General features: G+C 48.1%; 1 protein-coding gene across 1 annotated transcript in view; it reads left to right on the top strand.

Moving 5' to 3' along the window:
• Window positions 1–15,254, top strand: part of CCDC149 (coiled-coil domain containing 149) — a 97,066-nt gene extending 81,812 nt beyond the window's left edge. Inside the window, exons 11-12 of the mRNA XM_040625214.1 lie at window positions 4,210–4,326; window positions 14,636–15,254. Coding sequence (XP_040481148.1) covers window positions 4,210–4,326; window positions 14,636–15,057 — 539 coding nt within the window. The 3' untranslated portion in view covers window positions 15,058–15,254. The remainder of the gene's footprint in view (window positions 1–4,209; window positions 4,327–14,635) is intronic.
• Window positions 15,255–21,488: the final 6,234 nt, after the last annotated feature.

Here is a 21,488-nt window from a genome sequence, read left to right on the forward strand (position 1 = left end):
TGCTTTGCTGCAGTTGTGAAGGATGTCACGATGAGGCATCGCCTTGTGATCGTTTTTAAACCACGGTGAGAAATACTAAGGGAAGGGCCTCTTGCAGTATCAGTCCAATCAGCCCCTTGCATCTGCTCATTGTTTTGCGGTCCCCATTTAACCTACCGAATAGTGGAGCAAGGGGCAGTGTGCTCTCTTCCTCCTCCCTCCCTCCCTCTCTCCCCTTCCTCCACCCCCACCTCCTTCTCGTCCTTTCTTCTTCTCCACCTCTTCCTCTTTCTCTTCCACTTTTTGCCCTCTTCTTCTTCCTCTCCCCAGGTAGAAGCCTGGTGGGGACTGAGTCCCAATAGTTTCAGAGAGCTGCTAGCTGTCTCTTATTTACTAACATCTGAAAGGATCAGTGTCTTCTTCAATAACTCAGTCCATCAGTGTGTTGATTCCTTTTCGAGCATCCACTTTGTGAATTCAATTCTATACCAGACATTCTAGTCATGCCCCTCACCCCCTCCAAGAATCTGTAGTCCCATTAGGGAAGCAAGATGCATACACCTCTAGCAGTGAGCAGAAAGCACAAAATGATATATAATTAAGTGCTGAGTGAGAAAGGTGTTGGGGTGTAAGTGAAGAGTGTGAAGAGTCATCAAATGTCAGACCTGGAAGGACAGTTGAGAGCAAGGAGTTCAAGGATGGCGAATACTTGGTGTGTATTACAAAACACCCGTTCCCACGCCAGTGGCAGACATTACTAATCCATCCCAGGGCTCTTGCATGCTGCTCTCACCGGTCGCCCTCAGAACAGACGTCCACACTGGCTTTCCAGGAAGCCCCCTCCTGGGTAGAGTTGACATCTGAGAGAAAACATTTTCCTTCCCTGATCTAGTCTAATCCCCTCATTTCAGATGGAAAAAACAAAGGATTAGGAAATAAGAGGATACTGAAGGGACAGAGGCTGGTATTAGAACTCAGGTGTTTCCACCTGTGCTGGGGAGCTGTCGTTCAGAGAAGAGAGGACTGAGTGGGGGGGGGGGTTAGATCAGCTGGGGAGTGGAGAAGAAGGATGCAGAAGCCAGAACAGTCTCCTCTGAGACTCCGAAGGGCAGGGGTAAATTCTGCTTTATTCCAAGACAGAACTGTTGTTGGACTTCAAGCACCTGATGAAGATTCTTTGAGTCTTTTCTCCCTCCCTCCTCACTCTCTCAGCCAACAAATATGTAGTTCTTCATGTTGTTCGATAGAGCTGGGGAGAATTTGGGATCTTGCTGGGAAGTAGGCCAGTCTGACAAATGCCACAGTCCACGTGGAGAAATCATCTGGACAGCAGAACATATTCCAGACTGTTTCATTGGCTCCCGAGAGGTGGGAAGGCATGGGGCTCCCGTGAGAAAGTTGGGGGGGGGGGCGACGGACCCGGTCCCCCAGGAGGGAATGACACCATCCCCCCCACCAGCCTCAGTCCCCCAGTCCTTTGCTGGCCTCTGCAGGGAGAGTGGTGCCTGGGGGCTCTGAGGGGAGATTTCCTGGATGTGCTTCTGCTCTAAAAAGAAACACCGAAAGCCAGAAAAAAACCTGGCAAGAGCAGAGCCTGGCTCTGTGAGTTTTTCATTTTAATTCTCTCTTCTCCACTTGGAGCATCAGCCTGAGGAAGAAAATGTGCATTTTGAAAGTACTTGGTACATTCGGGAGAAGGGAGGAGGGACGCCATGTCCCAGGGAATTGGGAAAGTTTCCAGGCACTCACATGCCCAGCGAGTGGAGGGGCCTGTGTGGCTTTCCACACCGGCTGCTGCTGGACTCTTCACGGGTCACCTCGCCCCACCCTTTTTCCTCCAGGCGGAGGCACCAAAATGAAACAGCGAGACAGCCGACTATCAGATTAGAGCTCACATTCATCAGCGTAGATGGAATTCAGACTTAGAAACAATAGCACAGGCTTCTAAGGAGGCCTTTGAATCCTTCAATGAACACTTTGCAAGAGTGACCAAATCTTGCCATTTTACCTTCAGATTGGGCATGATCTCTCCAGGCAGGAATTTCAGGAAGTGTTCAGCCTCTCCCCAAGCCCCACCTTGATTGGCCACGGACGAGTCGTGGCTTCGGTTTTCCTTCGCTAATGCTTGTTGCTCAGACTCTGGGAGAGGTTTCGTGGTGCTGGCTCCGGCGTTTTTGCGGCGCTACTATGGAACAGATGATGCTTTGTGGCCGGAGAGGACCAGGGACGCCTTGCCCCTAGAGAATCCCTGGTGACAGGAGGGGCTGAGGGCCTCCCTCCGGCCACCTTTGTCCCTTGGCCGAGGCCAGCTCCCAGCTCTGCCCGTAGTTCTGAGTCTTCAGCCACGAGGACACAAGGGGCTTAGGGGGCTGTTTGGGACACAGAGGGCAGAGTGTGCCTCTTCCTGCAAGAGCAGCCTGTCCACCTGCTAGAGAAAGATGGCTCACAAAACGCAGTCTCTCCTGACTTGAGGACAGTAGCTGTTGCCTTGATCTGAGAGAAACAAAAGAAGTCCACGCTGAGGCGTCTGCTCTGGGTTCACAGGAACCATTAATCCCTCAAAGTGTCTCCAGATTGTATCTTTACAGTCCAGAGGGAGACCCTATTGTGTTTATCTCTTTCTGAGAGCCTCTTAACCATATCGCCACCTACAGATCTACAGTTCTCTTTGGGACACCTCTCCAGACTGTGTCCCTGAAGATGGGGGGATTTTTTCTATGTGAGGCAATAGCCGTGCTGGTGGAGAGCTTGAGGATGGGCTCCTATCAGATTTCTGTTCTTCCGGGATGACCCTCAGCAGAAACCAGAGGGCTGCTTCTGCCAACAACGTATTCCACCTGCTGGAGGCAGCAGCGAGCACCTGTGCCCACCAGACGTCAGGGGTCCCAAGAATCCTTCACCCATGTATTCAGATACTTGTTGGCCATTTATTAAGCACCTACTGTATGCCAGACTCTCCCTTACAGTCCTGGAAACGAAGCTCCCTGTTGGCAAGACAGTATTGTGAACAAACGGAGGGCTCAGAGGCGCAGTCCAGGGTTCACCTGGCTCTCTAAAGGTGGGAGCGTCTTTACAGAAATACCATTCTGTGCCACTGAACCTGAAACCAAGTAAAATCACAGAGCTTTGGGGCCCCTGATCTGAGCCCCAGAGAGATTAGGGGCTTGGCTTTAGAAAAGGTCTTACTCAAAGTTAGACAGCTAAGGCTGGAACATAGGCTGGGCCCACAGCCCCGGGGTTTTCATTTTGGGCACGGCGGCTCCTACCGAGGGAATCCCAAGGCCTCGTGGACAGAAGTCAGGGATCAAATGCTGCTTGTTGTTGTCCCTTGACCACTGGGCAGCAGCCCTTTCTGTCCACGTGTTTTGTGTCCGTGTGTCTGTGTTCACGGTGCTTGCATATCAGAGCCACACTTCCTGCTCCTGACTTTCAGAACTTGCCGTTTCCTCCACAATAGAGTTGTAATGGTCTTCTTTCCCTCAACCTCTCTATCCACTTGGGGAGTTCATACAACGAGATACAAGGGTTTGGTTGGCATGGAACTATATGTTCTAAGTGAAAGTTTAGCTGTGACAATTTGGGGGACCTGATACTACCTGCCTTATGACAGAGTCATTAGTCAGTCTAAATGACCGCATTGAATGAAATCAAAGATAGTGTATACGGCAGTGCTGTCTACACCGTAAGATAAGAATTTTAATACATGACATTTATTGAGTGTTAGTGAAATGCTTACTGGCATGAAATCGGTTCATTTCATCACCACCGCCCAATGAGGTAGGTACTGTCCTTCTTCCTCATTTTACAGACGAGGGTTCCAAGGCTAAGTGACTTGCCTGAGCTCAGCCCGCTAGCAAGGGACAGAGTCCCGAACACAACCCCGTAGTGTGGCTCCAAAGCCCACACCCCTCAACCCTCTGCTTGTGGGTGTGCCTGTTACCATCTCACCAGACCAAAGCCATTTGGTTTTTGGCCAATATACCAGGCTGCTCCCTCATGGTGGCAGTTTTGGACAGCCATGTCCTGAGCAGACTCACAGACTGGCCCTGGACCTCACTGCCTGGTCCTCATGCTACAGAAGGGGCCGGCTAGCCATTGCCCTTCCACAGCATTCCCTATGATTAAAGAAAGTGCCTCGTTCACCCAAACAGCCAGTCCATTGTGTGGGGAGAACATAACCACAACTCCACTGGTGACATACTATGTCCATTTTCCCCTTTTCCATGACAGGGGGCAAGGACACCATACTGTTCGGTGACCCTGCTCTTCCCACCATACAGAGATCAAGATCCCCAGTGCTGAAGTTCATCGAGCAGCCCGCTGAGAAGAAAGCAAATTTCGAGGATGGTAAGCACACCTTGATTTCTCTGTCTCTGCCTGACCTGTACCTGGCGGGGCTGTCCACAGAGGCGGGGCTCAGTGGACATCAGTTCTTCTCTTCCTGTAGCTTCTGGGGCACTGTGGGGTCATCCCTTGCATTTCCTCCTGTTGCTTATATGGGTTTGTCTTGTTTGGAGCTTCCAGCAGAAGAACGCAGGCCTCTGTACTCAGCACATTGGCATGGAGGGTAAGAGAAAGGGGCTCAGGGTTTGAACAGCTCAGGTTCATAGTCCACACCCACATTGTGTTGACTCTGAGAATTTGGACTAGTAACTTTTGCCTGTCTCCTTACCTATAAACTGGCGAGATGATGGTGCCAACCTCGGGGAGATCTTGGCACGTTACCGGGCGTAGGGGAAGTGGTCTGGGAACCAGTTGAAAGGAGAATAAAAGCTTCTCCGCTACCAGGCCCACTTCCTGGAGGCAGAGTGTTTTGAAGATCATAGGCCCATTTAGGTGCCAGAGGAGCCCGCAAGCATGAGAGGCAGCTGTCTTCCCATGTGACAGTCTTGTTTCCCCAGCTAAACCATCCCTCCCATCCTTCTGAGTTTTGTTTGTCTTTGTTGTCTACCCCCAGTGTGATTGCCAGCTTCCAATATGGCCTCAAATGATCGCCACTTCCTGGTATTCATGCCCTTGCATATTCCTCTCTACATTGTATCAGGGTTCAACTGTGTGACTAAGAGAATACAGCACAAGTGATGTTATGTGACTTCCTGGGCTTCCTTGCTCTCTCTCTGTCTTGGGTCATTCTCTCTGGAGGAAGCCGGCTGCCATTCCTGGAGGATACCCAAGCAGACCCACATGCTGTTCATGTGGTCTGGGACTGAGGCCTTCTAGCCACCAGCTGTTTGGGTGCACCATCTTGGAAGCAGACTCTCCAGCCCCAGTCAAGCCTTCAGATGACAGCAGCCCTAGTTAACATTTTGATGACAATTTCATGAGTGACCACTAGTGAGAACCACCCAGATAAACTGCTCCCAGGCTCCTGAGTCTCCACTTGCTAAGTTTTGAGGTAATTTGTGGCACAGCAGTAGGTAACTAATATACCCAGCATGCAGGTGCCACGGCTCTTTCCTTAGTTTCTGTATTTTCTCTCCATTTTCTCTTGCTCTGAGTCATGCCTGCAACCACCACCTCTATGAAAATATTCTCAAAACATTTTTCCCCCCATTGGGTGCCATCTGCAGAGCTACAGTCCCTGATTTCCCAAAGGGCAAACTTTATCACCTGAATATTCTGTGGACTTCTCAAGTATGACATCACCAACTCACCATACTTCCTCCCTTTTCTGTCACTCTCTCAGCTACCTCTGGAGTTATCATCGACCACTGTCAACTTCCCGTCCCCATCCATATCTGGTCTGTGGCCACTCTTTCTTCAGAATTTCTCACACCTCCATTCCTCCCACATTTGGCTTTGGTTGAACTGTCTTTACTTCCTCTGCACAGCTTCTGTCCCAGTTTCCCTGTCTTCTAGACTCTCCCTGATTCATTCCCATCTTCCCCCTGCTGCTGTAGGATAACGCTTCTGGAGAACTGCTCTCCAATATGTGTGTACCCTGCTCAGAAATTTCTAGTGGCTCCCGACTGCCTTCCACTTAAAATCACAACCCTGCAACCTGGCCTACCCTATCTTTCTAACCTGATGATTATCTGACATAAAAATTGTGCTTGTATCAAACTATACTAACTAGTTGAATCAATTGCTACCATTGTGTAAAAAACCACCCCAAAACGTAGAACTGAAAGCAGCTGCTGTGCATTATTTATCATGAGTCTGGATCCGACGAGCAGTTCTGCTGATCTGAGCTGGGCTCAGCAAGGCTCACTCGTGCACCTGTACACCTGTTTTGAAACTTGTCTCAATCACTCACAATAGTACCTAGAATGGTAAGAATAGCACAGATCTGCGATTTCAACAGAGAGGATCCCCAAGCATATGCAGGGAGAATTCTTAGAGAGAGCCGCTGACTCAGGTGGGTTTCACACTGGCCAGAAGGCAAGGCTGGGTCTTTACAGACAGCAGCATGTGGCTCTTTGCAAGCCTGGCCTGTAACACGCCATGGCCCACCATGCAGTCTGGAACGTGCCTTGGCCGATGGTCACCCCGTGCCAGCATCCAGTGTCCACGTGGAGACCCGAAGCCCTCTGACTGCTCTGAGCATGTTTAGCCCCTGGGTGGGCCCGGGGCCCCCTGAGCTGAAGCGGAACAGGAGCCTGGCTTGATTTTCACAAGGGTTGCATAAGTAATGGCCTGATTCAAAATGATAGCTTCCAGAGTTCCATCATTAGCTCTCATTGTTCCAACCCTGTCCTTCGCCAGTTCGGGTGGGAACAAGGAAGCATTTATGTAGCGGCTGGCAGAGGCTGGGGTGGTCTCATCACCACCGCATCTCTGATTAATTCCAAATGAAAGAAGCTCACACTTGGAAGGACAAAGCCCGTCAGAGATCAGTTAACAAAAGAAGACGAATGTCCCCTTTGGGCCAATGTGGGAGGGTGACACATTTTTAGGAGACTAACTGTCTTTCTACAAAGAGCTACTTTTTCTTCATCTTTTCGAGAAAATATTTCTTCTTTCCGTACTATTTGTGTCATAATGCGTTTGTATCAGTTGATTGCCTCATCATTATTGATATGTGTTTTGTTATTAGTATGTATTAATGACACTAATTCTGTTTGTACAACAGCACAGGATAATTACTATTATTTTCTAATAATATTTTCCCATGCTGAGCTAAAAATCCTTCTTTTTTTGGAAATGGCAATGCCATGTGTCTGTCCTCAAAGGAGAATGAAAACTCCTGCCGCTAAAGAGTTAACATTCCAGAATCACAGAGTTAAAGGAAGAGTTTTGTTCCCCAACAAGTACCAGAGGCCCTCGGTATACAGATCAACAGTTGTGGCATTTTCAGTAACTCTCCTGATAATGACTTGCGTATCTTTTTTAGGTATCTTTTGGATAACAAAAGGGGGGAGAGGATTGATAAATCTTGCTGTTGACCCGTAATCTAATCTAATCCCAGATGGAGCCTGGCCCCTATATCTTTATGGTGCCGAGGCTCTGAAAATCCAGACTTTCTCGAAAAAAAATAAATCCCTGATAGGACCAAACAATAGAACTACAGCCTTGCCCATTCTCTGTTTGCTGCTGGGTGTTGAGCTCTAAGGATGGCGACAGTGTTGCTCCCCACCCCTCACCTCCCCAAAAAAGGTGGAAAAGTTCTCCCTGGTAATCTCAGAGGTTTGCCATTTTAAAAAAGATTCATGCGTCTGGACATGAGCAGAATGCCATCTAAAGAAATGGCACAAGGCAAAGTACCAGCGACCGAAAGGCCCCAGTGTAATTTGACCACCCTTACTTAGATGTAAATTAAGGTAGAGAAGATTAGCCTGACCCACAGTAAAAACACCGCAAATGGTTTAGGGGTTAGGTTGTTACAGGTAAGGTTAATTAATTTTTCAGGGGCACCAGAATATACTATTAAGTGTCCTGGAAGAAGTAATTTCATAAGAGTAATTTCCAGAAGGAGTTTATTCATCTCACGTTGCTGAAAAATTTAACTGCAGAAAGGACCATAATTTACTCCTTTTGAATAAAGCTTCTCGCACTCTGCTGGAAACTTGCTCCTTTTGACTCCGTGTTTCCCATATCCCCTGTACAACTACCATGAAAATTTTCCTTCGTTAGTATGAAAATGACGTTATTGCTTCCCTGAACTACTCAGATGTAGCCAAATGTTTGTGTGAGTTAGAAATGTTTTTTTTTTTCCAGATTTGCCCTTTCAAGAACTTTCAGGGTAGCAACCTGAGTGCAACCTAGAACAAATACCATAAATTCAAGGAGTGCTTTCATGTTCTGCTGCATGGCGTTTACATATATGTACTAATATATTTGTTTGTTCATGCATTCATATGTATGTCCATAGAGCCAAGCATTTAATAAGCTATTTGAGTCCCGCTATAGAACACTGGCAAAGTGTATCAGGAAAGATTTTATACTTCAGGTGATTTTTATAAGCTAATTTTACATAAGGAACAAGGATAAAAAAAGTAAAAAAAAAAAATACCCAGTTTCCTTGGCGGTCTAGACACAGCTTTGTGGAGATGACGGCACTGTGGAGATTCCTTCTGTCTGGATTTCATCAAAAAGGCTTTGTAGTGGAGATGGAGGGAGAGTTGACTGTCGAGGCTGACCATCTGCATACATAAAGGAATCATAGCCATGGCTGTAGCATCCACCAAAGGCTCAGAGGGCATGGCTGGGATGCCATGAAGGGTTAGGGGTGGCTGGTGTGTAGGGATACAAGAGCAAGAGTTGGGATGTCAGGTGGAAAGATAGATGGAGGTTGCATCATTGAAGGCCTTGAATGTCAGGCCAAGAGCTCAGTCAGTGTACTGGACACAGTAACAGCCTTTGAAGGGTTTACAGCTGGGGAAAGGCATAGCCGATTTGTGTTAAAGCTCCCAGTTCTTCTTACACTGTCACATGCACCCAATTGCCTGGAATCTTGTTAAAATGCAGGCTCTGAACCAATAGGTGTGGGGCAAGGCCTGAGATCCTACACGTCTAACAAGCCCCCAGGTGATGGTGCCAGCGCTCTCCAGGGACCCCACCTGGAGTAGCAAAACTTGAGGCAACGCCCCTCTCCAGGCCATCTGGACTGGAGCAGGGGGAGACTAGAAGCAAAGAAACTTGTTAGGTACGAACGTACATTATCCTGGCTGAACCGATCTGAATAGTTATTTTCTCAAAAATCAAGGCTTGCTTCATTCACTCATTTATGTGTTTGTGAATTTCATTGTGAGCACAAGTCTTGGCCTCATTTTCAGTTACAGTACTTCCCAAAGTCAGTGAGTTCTTACGACAGTAATACGTAGCTGTCCGTAACTACGTACAGGCTTTAGAAAGTATAAAGTAGATTTGGTCGAACTTCTGTCCCTGGGACTTTGTCTGTGGACATCAAAAAGGCTAAAGAGAAAGAAAGTGGCTCTTTTTGAATGTGAGAGGCCAATTTGTACCAGAGGAACTGGAGTTATGGGGCCTGGGGTGTGGGGACAGTGGTCAAGGTTGAGTTGAGGGCCCCCCGTGATTCCTGTGTACCGAGGTATTACATCTGCCACTTCTACGTTCTACCACCATCTCCTCCTGCACCCCTTCTTCTCAGTCTCATTTCAGACTTACAGTGCATCTAAGCTCACTAATATTTCATTCCTTCTGGAGTTTCTCAGAGTTTTTACCGGGGTTCAGCACTTGCAAATTCTTGATTAGGTTAATAAAGCCTCAAAATCACATGCAGTTATTTAATTAAATAAATCGATGTTCAAAACACATACTTCTCTCTTTTTTAAGATTTTATTTATTTATTTGAGAGAGAGAGAAAAGGAGCAGAGGGAGGGGCAGAGGGAGAAGCAGACTCCTCACGGCTCAGGGAGCCCGATGTGGGGCTCGATCTCCGGAGTCCAGGATCATGACCTGAGCTGAAGGCACACGCTTAGCCAGCTGAGCCCCCCAGGTGGCCGCACATACTATTCTTATTAACAAATACCTTTATGCACTACCCCACAGTTAGAATGGAACGCACAGAAGTAATACTGTTATGTGCTGCAGAAATTCTAGGCTGCATTTTAATTCAGACTTTTGAGGTCTTATCGACTTTTTAGGCTACCTGTAGTTAGATGTATACACTTTTGAATACTCGGTCTTTCTAAATGATATAAATAATCCTCAAAAATTCATATGAATCTTATAAATAGTCACCACGTAGCTATTGCCTGCCAGGGTGTGGGTTTATGAACTATCAGGAGTGGTTTGCGCTCGCTTTCTGAATGCTTCCCTGCTCATTGGCTGAGGTGATGTTAAGTCAAATGCAGCTAAAATTTTGGGGAAATGCCCCTTCCCTTTTAAGGGAAGCCTTAGAAATCAAGCCGTGACTGCGGAGGGTCTGCCTTGGGAAAGGAGAGGAGAGGCAGATGCAAGCAACTGTGAGTGTTTTAATCAGCTGAGGCTTCTGTTACAACATACTATCAGGGAAGTGTCTTGAACAACAAATATTTATATCCCACAAGTCTAGAAGCTGGGAAGTCCAAGATCAAGGTGCCGGCAGGTTCAGTGTCTGGTGAGAATCCTCTCTTCCTGACTTGTAGGCAACCACTTTCTTGCTGTGTCCTCAATGGCAGAGAGAGAGACAGACAGAGATAGAGACAGAGAGAGAGTGGGAGAGGGAAAAGGGGGGGGCGAACAAGAACTCTGGTATCTCTTCCTCTTCTTTTTTTTTTTTTTTTTTTTTTTAAGATTTTATTTATTTATTTGACAGAGATAGAGACAGCCAGTGAGAGAGGGAACACAGCAGGAGAGTGGGAGAGGAAGAAGCAGGCTCATAACAGAGGAGCCTGATGTGGGGCTCGATCCCATAACGCCGGGATCACGCCCTGAGCTGAGGGCAGACGCTTAACCGCTGTGCCACCCAGGCGCCCCATCTCTTCCTCTTCTTAAAGGGCACTAATCCCATCATGGGGCCTTCACCCTCCTGACCACATTGAAGCTGAATCACCTCCCAAAGGCCCCACCTCCTGACACCATCACATTGACGATTTCGGGCTTCAACGTATGAATTTGGGTGGGGGAGAGGATACATTCGGTGCATAGCACTGAGGGACGTAAGTAGTACTTGGCGGTTGACGGGTAGGAAAAGGAAGTACACTAATGTGGGTGGCTTCAATGTGTAAAGCCCGTATTGCCATGAACCAGTACTGACATGGCAGGCACGAGGACATCTACTGGGGGCAGTTTGGGGAGGGGGGGAATTCCAGATCATCCAGGTGGGGGAACCCAGTTGGCTGCTAGAAACCTGGGTGTATATCTCCCACAGAAAGGGGTCAGAGCCATAAATATAGATTTGCGAGCTGTACTCATGGTCAGGAATTAAGGCTATGAGCTGGCCAGTGAGTGAGAGTGAATGAAGACAAGAGAAATGCATAGCAGGTAGTTGGGAGGGGGGCCTCAGAGAGGCTGGAAGGAGATTTGGGATGGACAAGGGAAACTAGAAAGCATGCAGAGTAGGCTGAATAATGGCCCCCAAAGACTTCAGGTCCTAATTCCTGGAACCTGTAAATGTTACCTTTGATGGCCTTGCAGGTGTGATTGATTTACCTGCTTTGAGATGGAGAAATTATTTTGGATTATCCAAGTAGGGCCTCAATAGAAGCACATGTCTCCCTGTAAGAGGGAGGCAGAAGGAGAGTTGACAGTGAAGAGAAGGCAGTGTGACCGCAGGGGCAGACATTGGGTGGATGCTGCTGCAAGCTAAGGAGTGCTGGCAGCCACCAGAAGCTGTAAGAGGCAGGGAACAGCTCTTTCCCTAGAGCCTCCAAGGCCGTGCGGCTTTGGTTCCGGCCCGGGGAAATCCATTTTGGACTTCTGACCTCCAGAACTATAAGAGATAAATGTGTGTTCTTTTGAGCTACTGAATTTGTGGCCATTTGTTACAACTGCTGTGGGAAACTAATACAGCATGCTCACTGACCTAGACTGGAGGAGAAACAGAAGAACACGGTGTTTTGGACACCAAAAGGAGGGAGAGCTAGGGAGGAGGATGTGGCATCAGAAACATGCTACAGAGGAGGCAGGAGGGGACAGAGAAAAGGGCGTTGGGTGTAGTGACAAGAGCTTGCTCACTGGTAGGGAGGGTGCAAGGCAGACTGAAGGATCTGAGTTGTGAATCAGCACTGGGACTGGAAGCAGTGGATTTAGGCTCGTAGGTCTACAGTTTCGTGCAGAAAAGGAAAGATGCGGTGGTAATTGGTGAAAAAATCTTGGGGGTTGCATATGTTACCTTTTTAAACTAGTAATATAAGCACATGTTTAAAATGTAAATGACACAGAGGGGAGCCTGGGTGGCTCAGTCTGTGACACGTCCGACTCTTGATCTCAGCTCAGGTCTTGATCTCAGGGTCTTGAGTTCAAGCCCCAAGTTGGGCTCTACATTCAGTGGGAGTCTGCTTGAAGCTTCTCTTCCTCTGCCCCTCCCTTCACTCAAGCACTCTCTCTCCCCCCACCCCAAATAAATAAATAAATAAATAAACCTTTAAAAAAACAACAACAACGTCATAGTGAGCCTCCAGGTACATATACCTTGAAATATTTGGGATAATATCCTTAGGTTCCTAATCATGAAAATACTGAGTCAAAGGGTAAATGTATTTAGGATTGGGATAGATATTGCCTAAATGCCCTGTCAAAGAGTTTTGCTCATTTTTATTCTCTTCACTAATGTATGATTGTACCTATTTCCCCACATCCTCAGGAACACTGAGCTTTACCAAACCTTTTCATTTTTGCCAGTCTGGTGGGTGAAAAATTGCATCTCTTTGCAATTTAGAAATCTTTGGTTAGAGTGATGTCATCGTTTCCCATGCTTGCCATCCATTTGTATTTCCTTGTGAATTGCCTGTTTTCATTCCATACTTGACTATTTGTTGAATACTGGGGTACCGTCAAATGAACCAACTCCACAGACAGTAACATGGATCGATCTCATAAACACAAAATAATGCAACACAAACCAGCATATACAGTATGATTCTGGTAAACGAACTCCAAAGACCAGGCAAATCTCATCTTTGGTGTCTGAAGTAGCATCGAGGTCACTCTTGGTAGAAAAGTGACTAGGATGGGGCCTAGGGGAGTAGACTGGGAAGTGTGTTTAGAGGGTTGGATATTTTGCTTCTTGTCCTGGCTGCTGGTTCCATGGGTGTGTCCATGCTGTAGAAATTCAGTGAGTCGTAGACATAACGATCAACGCACTTTTATGTATGTTATACTCCCATCAAAAGGAAAAAAGAAAGCAAAGCCTTTTTATAAACATTCTTGAATCCTTAGAATGTGCCAAGCACTGTGGAAAAGTCAGGTGAGGTCCCCGCTTACATTCTAGAATAAGATAAACGTGTAAAATGCTGAGCACCGAGCCCAGCACAGAAAAGCACCTAAAAACATTAGCTGGTATGACTCACTTTAGAGAGGGAGAAACCACAGGTGGCTACGGAGACTGAAAGATAGCATAGAATGGACAGAAGGACACACAAACATGAGAGAACCAGAGGAAATGAGGCTGTGGGCTGAAGCAGGAGCAGGTCCGGTAGGACCCTGTCAGAGACCTAAGTGAAAGGAATTAAAATTTATCCTGGAAGCAGCTAGGCTCCGGCGAAAAATCCAGCAGGAAAATGCATGGTCAGAACAGGTCAAGTTCTTTTAACCATCCTGAGTTCTCCCTCAGCTTCCCCAAGTCCCAGCTGTCAGCCTGAAGCCATTGCATGTATCTGGCGCCAGCCCGATCATATGGGACTCTACCCTGGTCCCATTGGGGGTACCTGGAAGTGTTCCCCAGACCCCTCGCCCCTGAAATCAGCCCCGTGAGGCTCTTCCATGCATGTCACCACCGTTTGGCCTGAGGACCAAGAAAATCTGGACTTCTGGGAACCTCAGAGTCTAGTGTCGAATGCACATGACCGGGTGCTGAGAGGCGGCTCCCCGAGCATGTGTCCGTCCTGCAGAGCCACCGGTGCTTAGGTCTGGAAGGGACATCAGAGAGTCCTGCCCCTCGTTTTGTGTCTGAGGAAAGGAGGCCAGACAGGTTCTTCTGATCACAAAGCAATGAGTAAGTAGGAAAATGGGGCTAGACGCCAGTTCTCAGGACCCCATTCTCTCCCATCCCCCCTCCACTCGAGCTGGGCAGAACAATTTAGTTCAGAGGGGTGGGGAGCTTAACACTTCTTCTGCATATAACATTTTATTGAAACTGAGGAAACATTAGCAGTCTGCATCGAAGAATGGGGTGCTATTGGAGAATGAATGGGGAGGAATGGGGGACCCTAAACCCTCCCACGCTGTTCTTCTCTTACCCACGCGGAAGGCCGCCAGCCCCTCTTTTCATGACTAAAGATCCCAAGCCTTTCCTGAGCTGCCGAATCTACAGAACCCTTGCCCTCAGTTTAGATGCTTACCGGGCACGAGGAAGCATGGTTAGAGCTGGAAGCAGGAGATAACTAAGCACCCGGAAGGGATGGGTGATGACCATGGCCACGCGCTCCCTTTCCCTCCGTGAATGACGCTGCCGTCACCAGGCTACCTGCTTTCTTTGTTAACGTGGGGCCCGTGATCGCCTTTGGCAGCATCGTCTCTGAGCCCCTGTGACGGGGGCCTGAGGTTGGGAGGAGAGAGGACGTGAGGGCTGACTTCCCGCCGGGGGTCTGATGCTGTCCTGGGTCTGTTTCAGGGGAGGTCCAGAAGCCAGAACGGGATGAAAGGCTGGCCGCCACCGAAGCGTTGACAGCACGGGAGGACGCTGGAAGGCCCGCCGTCCGCTCCCCAGCAAATCAGAGCCACGGGAGCCAGCGCAACCCCTTTCATCCTTCGTCACCCCAGGCAGTGTCCGAGGAAGAAGGAATAAACAGGCTTGGAGAGGAAATCATGAAACTGACAGAGGCAGAACCAGAAGGGGTCAGAAGAGCGAGTCCCGGGGAGGCTTGGAGGAATGACATGGGGACAGCCCTGCCGGGCCAGGCCTCCAAGGGGGAGGCCCCGAAATCTTGCCCGGGCTCCTTGGAGTTCAGCCAGGCGGCAGCCGAAGCCTCCACCCCGGAGGATGGCAAGGAGACCCCAGAGGGTGGCGGCACGAGGAGCGCCGTGAAAACCTGAAGGGGAAAGGGATCCGCGTGGTGACACGTCTAAGGCGCAGAGGACGGTAAAGAATGAAGCATCAGAGCCCCTCTCAGAAGCTGCTTTCTCCTAACACACTTCCAAGCCTGCACGTGAGAAGAGACACAGGTCCTGTGGCAAACTGTGAATATCCTGATGGCGTCCGCACAGTCTGATTGATTAAATGCGGGTCCTCAGCTTCTCGGTGTCATCTCTTTCTGCCGGGGACGCGCTGCTGTGAACATGGCCGGGCAAGAATCGTGTCCGCCATATGGCTGGTTTTCGGCATCCGTCTTTCTGTCAGCATTTGTTTTATTAGAGAGAAGATGTTTTCCTATTAGCGTTTAATGTTGTCGATCAAAATTATGGGAAGAGCTTGAAACCGATGGGTTTTTAATCAGGTCCCCGTCTTTGTAATGGTGAGGCGGCTGGAGAGAAAGGTGTAATGGAGCATAATGGGTCCAGAGGGCCCAGGGCTGTGCTTCATCATGTCAGGGCCCGGGAGGACCTCCCAGCGTGGGTGTTCTTGGCACCCTGCCCGCGGCACTGTCTGTCATGCCACCGACTGGCAGGTGGAGAGGGGCTTAAACGGGCTCAGAAGGTTGGGTTTCCAGTTTGAAATCCACAGCCCCTGTGGAGACCCGTTTGCCGACGGCTAGAGCCAAGTTTTCCAGCCTGTAATTCTGAAGGATTAATCGACCTGGAGTGACGGGAGGGAGAAGAAGGGAGGAAGGGGACTCCAGTGGTAGTGTGATTTTTCGTTTCCGAGATAAGAGCCAGAGCCTGGGAATGCTGGGTCACTGTGCGTTCAACCCATGCTGCATGTTTATGGCCATGGGGGTTTGGGACAAGATAAGCAGTTGGGGCAGGAAACTCTAAGGGCCGATACAGTTTCCTGTGCCACGTGAAACCTTGAACCCCTCGCTCTTCCTGCAGGGTGTTAAAGCTGCCTCCCCTGTGCCGCCAGGTACTGGGATCTTAAGAGATGAGACACAGAGCGCGGGGCCTGGTAGTGGAAAGAGAGAGGAAAACAAAATAACTTCATTACAGCCTGTTTCGGGGGACTGTGGAACCAAGTACCAAGGGTGGGAAAGGAGGGGATATCAACCCTCCTGGTTCTTTCCTTAGGGATAAAATTAGCTCTTCTGGGTGGCCTCTGGAGCTGCAGAAAATTGAAGGGTCATCAAACAATAGACTTTTCTTTGAGTGAAACTCAGTTCATTAGTCCAGAAAGCCCTGATACCAGATCCCAAAGCTCAAAACACTCCTGAGAACCAGAATCGCTCCTTGGAGAGGCTCTGCTGCAGGAAAAAGAGAGGCTCCCGATGTGGGAAAGTTGAAAATTCGTCTGAAACACCAGATGCCTAGAGCAGGCGTGTGATCCCAGGTGTGAAGCCTGCACGGGGCCGGCCAGCCCGCCCTGACGCTCCCCTGCCTCATTTTCTCTCTGCCGTTACTCTGGGAGCCGAGAAGGAGCTCGGTCTGATTTTGCGCTCGCTCACCCTGAAGGAGAGCGAGATGTAGCAGGAAGGTCCAGTTTGGGGCCTGGGTGGGCCTCCAGCTGCTTTTTCCCCCGCTCACCAGAGGTCACCCTAATAGTGGAAGAGGGGACGTGCCCGTATCAGTGCTCTGTTGCTCCCAGACCTAGGAGCTGGGATCTGAACACACCATCTGCCCCTTGCACGTCAGGCCCCAATGCCCCATCCAGCCCTCTGTGCTTCAGCCTCTCCCTGCTCCCCAGACCCGCCCCCTCGACTTCCTCCCCGGGGGACGTGGCTCCTGCAACTGCCGTGGAGCTGGCACAGGCCAGCAGCCACAGAACTCATGTCCCTGCGGCACGAGGCCTTAACTGTCTGCACGTGTTCAGCGCTACTGCATAGCACGCCAGGGCCACCAAAGGAAATCCCAGCCGGATTTAATCCAATAATTCTAAAAAGAAAAACCTCTCCCCACGGAAGCTCTGGTTATGACACACAGTCGGCCAGGTGCACATCTTTAGGGCCCATTCCATCACCTTCTGGAATGCAGCGCTTATAATAAACGCCACCATATTCCATCAGGGGCAGGGAAACTACTGTGAGTCCCAGAGAGCGTGGAGTTCAGGGTGGGGAGGTCAGAGGGAGTGGTAACCCAAACCGTGCCTGCAGTCCGCCTCGGAGGGTTCTGTGTTGTAAGATGGAATTGGAGCCAATGAGTTGATCTGTCACATAAGTAACCTTGACAATGCCCCATACACACACGTGATACTGTCCCACCCCTGCTGTTCCAGCCCAACGTGGTTCCTCTGTTCTGCAGACGTTAAAGGGAGTTTCAGCAATTACGGCTGTCTTTTGTCTTTTTGAGAGTCATCGTGAAAGTGCACAACATTCTTTCCCCTGCTCCACCAGCTAGCCTTGCATCAGTCCGATCACTCTCAGCTACATTTCACACTTTGAGAAACTTAAACGATAGGAAAATGAATTATATTGCATAACAAGAACTTCATAAGTAGGGTATTCCAGGGCTGGTTTATTCAAGAAGTCATCAAGGATCTGGGTTTCCATCTTTCTGCTCTGCCTGCCTCCGTGTCAGCTACTCCCTCAAGCTGCCAAGATGGCTGCCACAGCTCCAGCATCGGTCACTTGTTTTCACATTTGTATCCAAGGCAGGAAGGAAGTCTCCCCCCATGTGTGTGCATGTGTGTGTGTGTGTGTGTGTGTGCATGTGCATAAGAGTAAGAAACCTAGCTCTTGTCACATTTCACTGGTCAGAATTATCGCACGCCTACGTCTAAACCAACCCCTGGGAAGGGAGATGGAATTGCTGAGAAGGGTTTAGGCTCATCAGGATCACCATGTGAGCTGCGGAGGGCCCGTCCCCCGACAGGCAGACTCTAAAAGGGAGAACAGCAAAATAAAATGGAGCAGTGTAGGGAAGTTCAGAATAGATTTAAATAGGCCACCAGCAGCAATGTCTCTGAACCCCACATCTGATTTTGTTTCATTTTCTTCCCTTAAAAAGCCAGAATATTGTGTTACTCGTGAGTTTTGAGTATTGAGTTACCCCTGGGTGGGGGCGGGGCGGTGGCAGTTTGTTAAGAAGAATGCCATCGCGTCTCCGCTCTCTCCGGGCTGCTTGATCATCTGTTCTGTTTTGTAGCTGGGACGTTCCCACCTTTGTTTGCTTCTTCGAGTGTGTCTGTCCTTCCATTATTTTTCCAGCTCGGTTGCCAGCACAATGAGCAGTCTGCGTAAATGAAACAGAGACGACAGGTCTCTTAATGAAAGCTTGTTTGCACACACTGCATTTCTTGTGACCGCTCTGTACCTGAGAGCCTTTAGGTGTAGATTTTTACATATGAGCGGGTGTCGTTCTTTTAATTAAGGCTCCTGGAAATGGATTGGCTTTTTAAACCAGGCATTTCTCATCCCTAACGCCTCTTTCCAAGTCTCCTCTGCCCACCTTCCTCTCCCCTCCCTCCGTCTTCTTCACCTCACACAGCTATTCCAGAAGCCACTCTAGCTAGGAGGCTCCTGGTGGCATTCAGCTTAATCCCGGCTGGAGCCGCCTTCCACTTGGCAATCTTAAACTAAATGCATTTTCCCGTCGTTGTGCCTCTTGTGCCCTCAATCCCCAGCACGCACCACCATCACAACAGGGAATTCCAAAAAGGGGTTCTGGCATCAGTCATTCACGTGCTGGGGTGAGTCTTTGCATGTGTTAGTCCCACAGGGGCATTTACACCCCGACTCACCACGTGACACAAAAGGTTCAATCTCTTCTTTAAGGAATTTCAAAGACTGGCTACCTGCTCATTGGGGTTACCTTCCTTGTTTCTTAAAAATTACAGCATGACTTCGCCCCTTTTGGTTTTCTGCTCCTCCAAAAAACAGGGCCTCTTCTGGCTTCACTGCTTTGCTGCAGCCCTTTGGACCGCTTGGTATCCTACTTCTCCTTCAAGAAGTCCTCTCTTGGGGCACCTGGGTGGCTCAGTCGGTTAAGCATCTGCCTTGGGCTCAGGTCATGATCTCAGGGTCCTGGGGCCTGGCATCAAGTCCCATGTTGGTCTCCCTGCTCAGCGGGGTCTGCTGCTCCCATTCCCTCTGCCCCTGCTCGTTCTCTCTATCAAATAAGTAAATAAAATCTTAAAAAAAAAAAAAAAAAAAGCTCCTCTCTTTGAGTATCTTCTCTATCTGCCCTTTGCTTTCATTCTGAAAACTTCCATTTGGAAAAATCTCTTTAATAAATATTGAGGGTACCATGACACGGCTCAGTTAGGATGTCGAGAATCCAAGATTCCCCTTAACTCGCTGCTTTAATATACTCCTTTTTTTTTCCAGATGTCTTTCTGAACAGAGAAAAATTTGAAAATCAGAGATGCAATAGAGAGCTCAGTAGTGAATCTAATTAGAAATGAGAAGCAGAAAAAAAAAAAAGAAGGACCTGTCTCTTGATATTATGATTGCTCACAAAAACAAAACAAAACAAGTTGATACAGCATGAAGGGAATTTAAAATGATAGATACAGATGTGTTGCCTTACATTTCATATCACCTCTTGACTGAGTGGGACTTTTTTTTAATAGATAAAGTTTGTGCAATACGGACAAGTTCGACTTTCTGGAATCTATGTGAGCCCAGGAATATATTTTGGATCTTAGCCAAGGCCAGTGATAGCCTATTAAATTTAAAACAATTGGTTTAAAAAAAAAAAAAGCAAACCAGCTGCTCTCTTAGAGTTTAATTTAAAGAAAGAAGTAACTTCTATTCATTTGCAGACCCTGTGTTATTGATGTCTACGGTCATCATGTAATGGAACTGTATCTTTTTCTTTTTGTTACCTGAAATAAACATGGGGTAATTTTCCTGATATAGATGATTATCTTTATTATTTGCACCATTTTCCCTCTCCACCCTCGCTGCAAGCCAACGATATAGGCTTCTAGCATATTGTAACAACTTACCAGTTACAATCTGTCACCTAAAAATTATTAGATCATACGGCAGTCGTGAAAATTATGGAGAATGTAAAGATTTTATGCATTCAGTCAAAAATGCCAGATCTAAAATCAGTTGGTTTATTTCCTGCAGTCTTTCAAGTTGACCAAAGCACTCACTGATTTGCTCTATTTTCTTACGTTTTTAGTATTTCTGTATATATACTCACTGAAAAGCCCCACTCGGAAAAAATTCACTGCAATTCTGAGAAAAAGCTTATCCTAAACGTCTAAAGATAGCATTTCTAATTATTGTCTACATTGTGTTTAAACTGTGCAAACTTGAGCATTATTCTGACTTTACCAGCTGTGTCTAGGTAGAGTCATTACATCAAACGCTTCTAATTTTACAAAAAGAAATCAAAACAAGTGTGTGTTTAAGTCTCAGTGACAAATGCAAACCCTGTGAGTCAAACAGGCAAACTGATTAGCAAGCTGGCTGGGAAGTCAAAACAGCGAATATAAGGAGATTAACAAAACAGATCTGTAAGATGAGAGGAGTAAAAATAGCCTCCAGGGGCCAAGCGGGGTCCAGTGGGCGGGTTTGGTGGCACACATCAGGTTCTGTGCCCAAAGCCAGATGCTTGCCTGGACCGCTCGCCATCTTCCTTCGTCTCAGAACTCCACCCCCGCCCCGCCCCACCACCGCCACCCCCAAGAGCTGGGGTCAAAGTGCATCCCAGCCAGCCTCTTCACAGAGGCAGAAACTTTCTTACAAACCTAAGTGGAAGCAACCTTTCTTTTACTTGAATCTTTCTAGTTGCAGGAGCCTCGTTACCTTACAAGGTAGTCCAATCCATTCGTAGGTAGCTCTTTTTCTGACCTTAGCCATTGTTATTAATTAGACACTCACTAGATACTTAGGTCTTCACGCTATGCTATACAGCTGTCACAAATAACACTTGATGTAATCCTCACAACAACAAAATGATCTTATTTTACAGATGGGAAAACCCAGGTCCAGAGAGGCGAAGTGACTTACTCAGGTCACACAGCTTCTAACTGTGGCAGAGCGGGGGTTCCAAACAGGCCTTTCTACTTGAGCCTGAGCTGTCAACCGCTCTGCAAGATGTAGTCCTTTGCCTTTACAGTGAACTGTAATTTACCCTTCTATTACTTCCTGTCTTTGCTTCTTGTCTCTGGAGCCCCACAGAATATTTTATCAATCCAATTCCCCTTAATGGACAGAAAGGAAATGGAACGAGTCTGCTAGGGTATCTCTTTAGTCTTGGGGGGCCAAGGGTAGTGAAGAGTGAAACTAAGAACAGAAGGTACTATGATCTGAATGTTTGTGTCCCCCAAAAATTCATACATTGAAATCCTATCCCCCAAAGGTGGTGGTAACAGGAGGTGACACGTTGGGGAGGTCCCAAAGTCGTGACGGGGGGAGCCTTATAGAAGAGGATCCAGAGAGATCTCTAATCCCTTCCTCCATGTGAGGACACAGTGAACGTCA

Source organism: Ursus maritimus, unplaced genomic scaffold, assembly GCF_017311325.1.
Source record: "Ursus maritimus isolate PB19 unplaced genomic scaffold, ASM1731132v1 scaffold_8, whole genome shotgun sequence".
Classification (NCBI taxonomy): domain Eukaryota; kingdom Metazoa; phylum Chordata; class Mammalia; order Carnivora; family Ursidae; genus Ursus; species Ursus maritimus.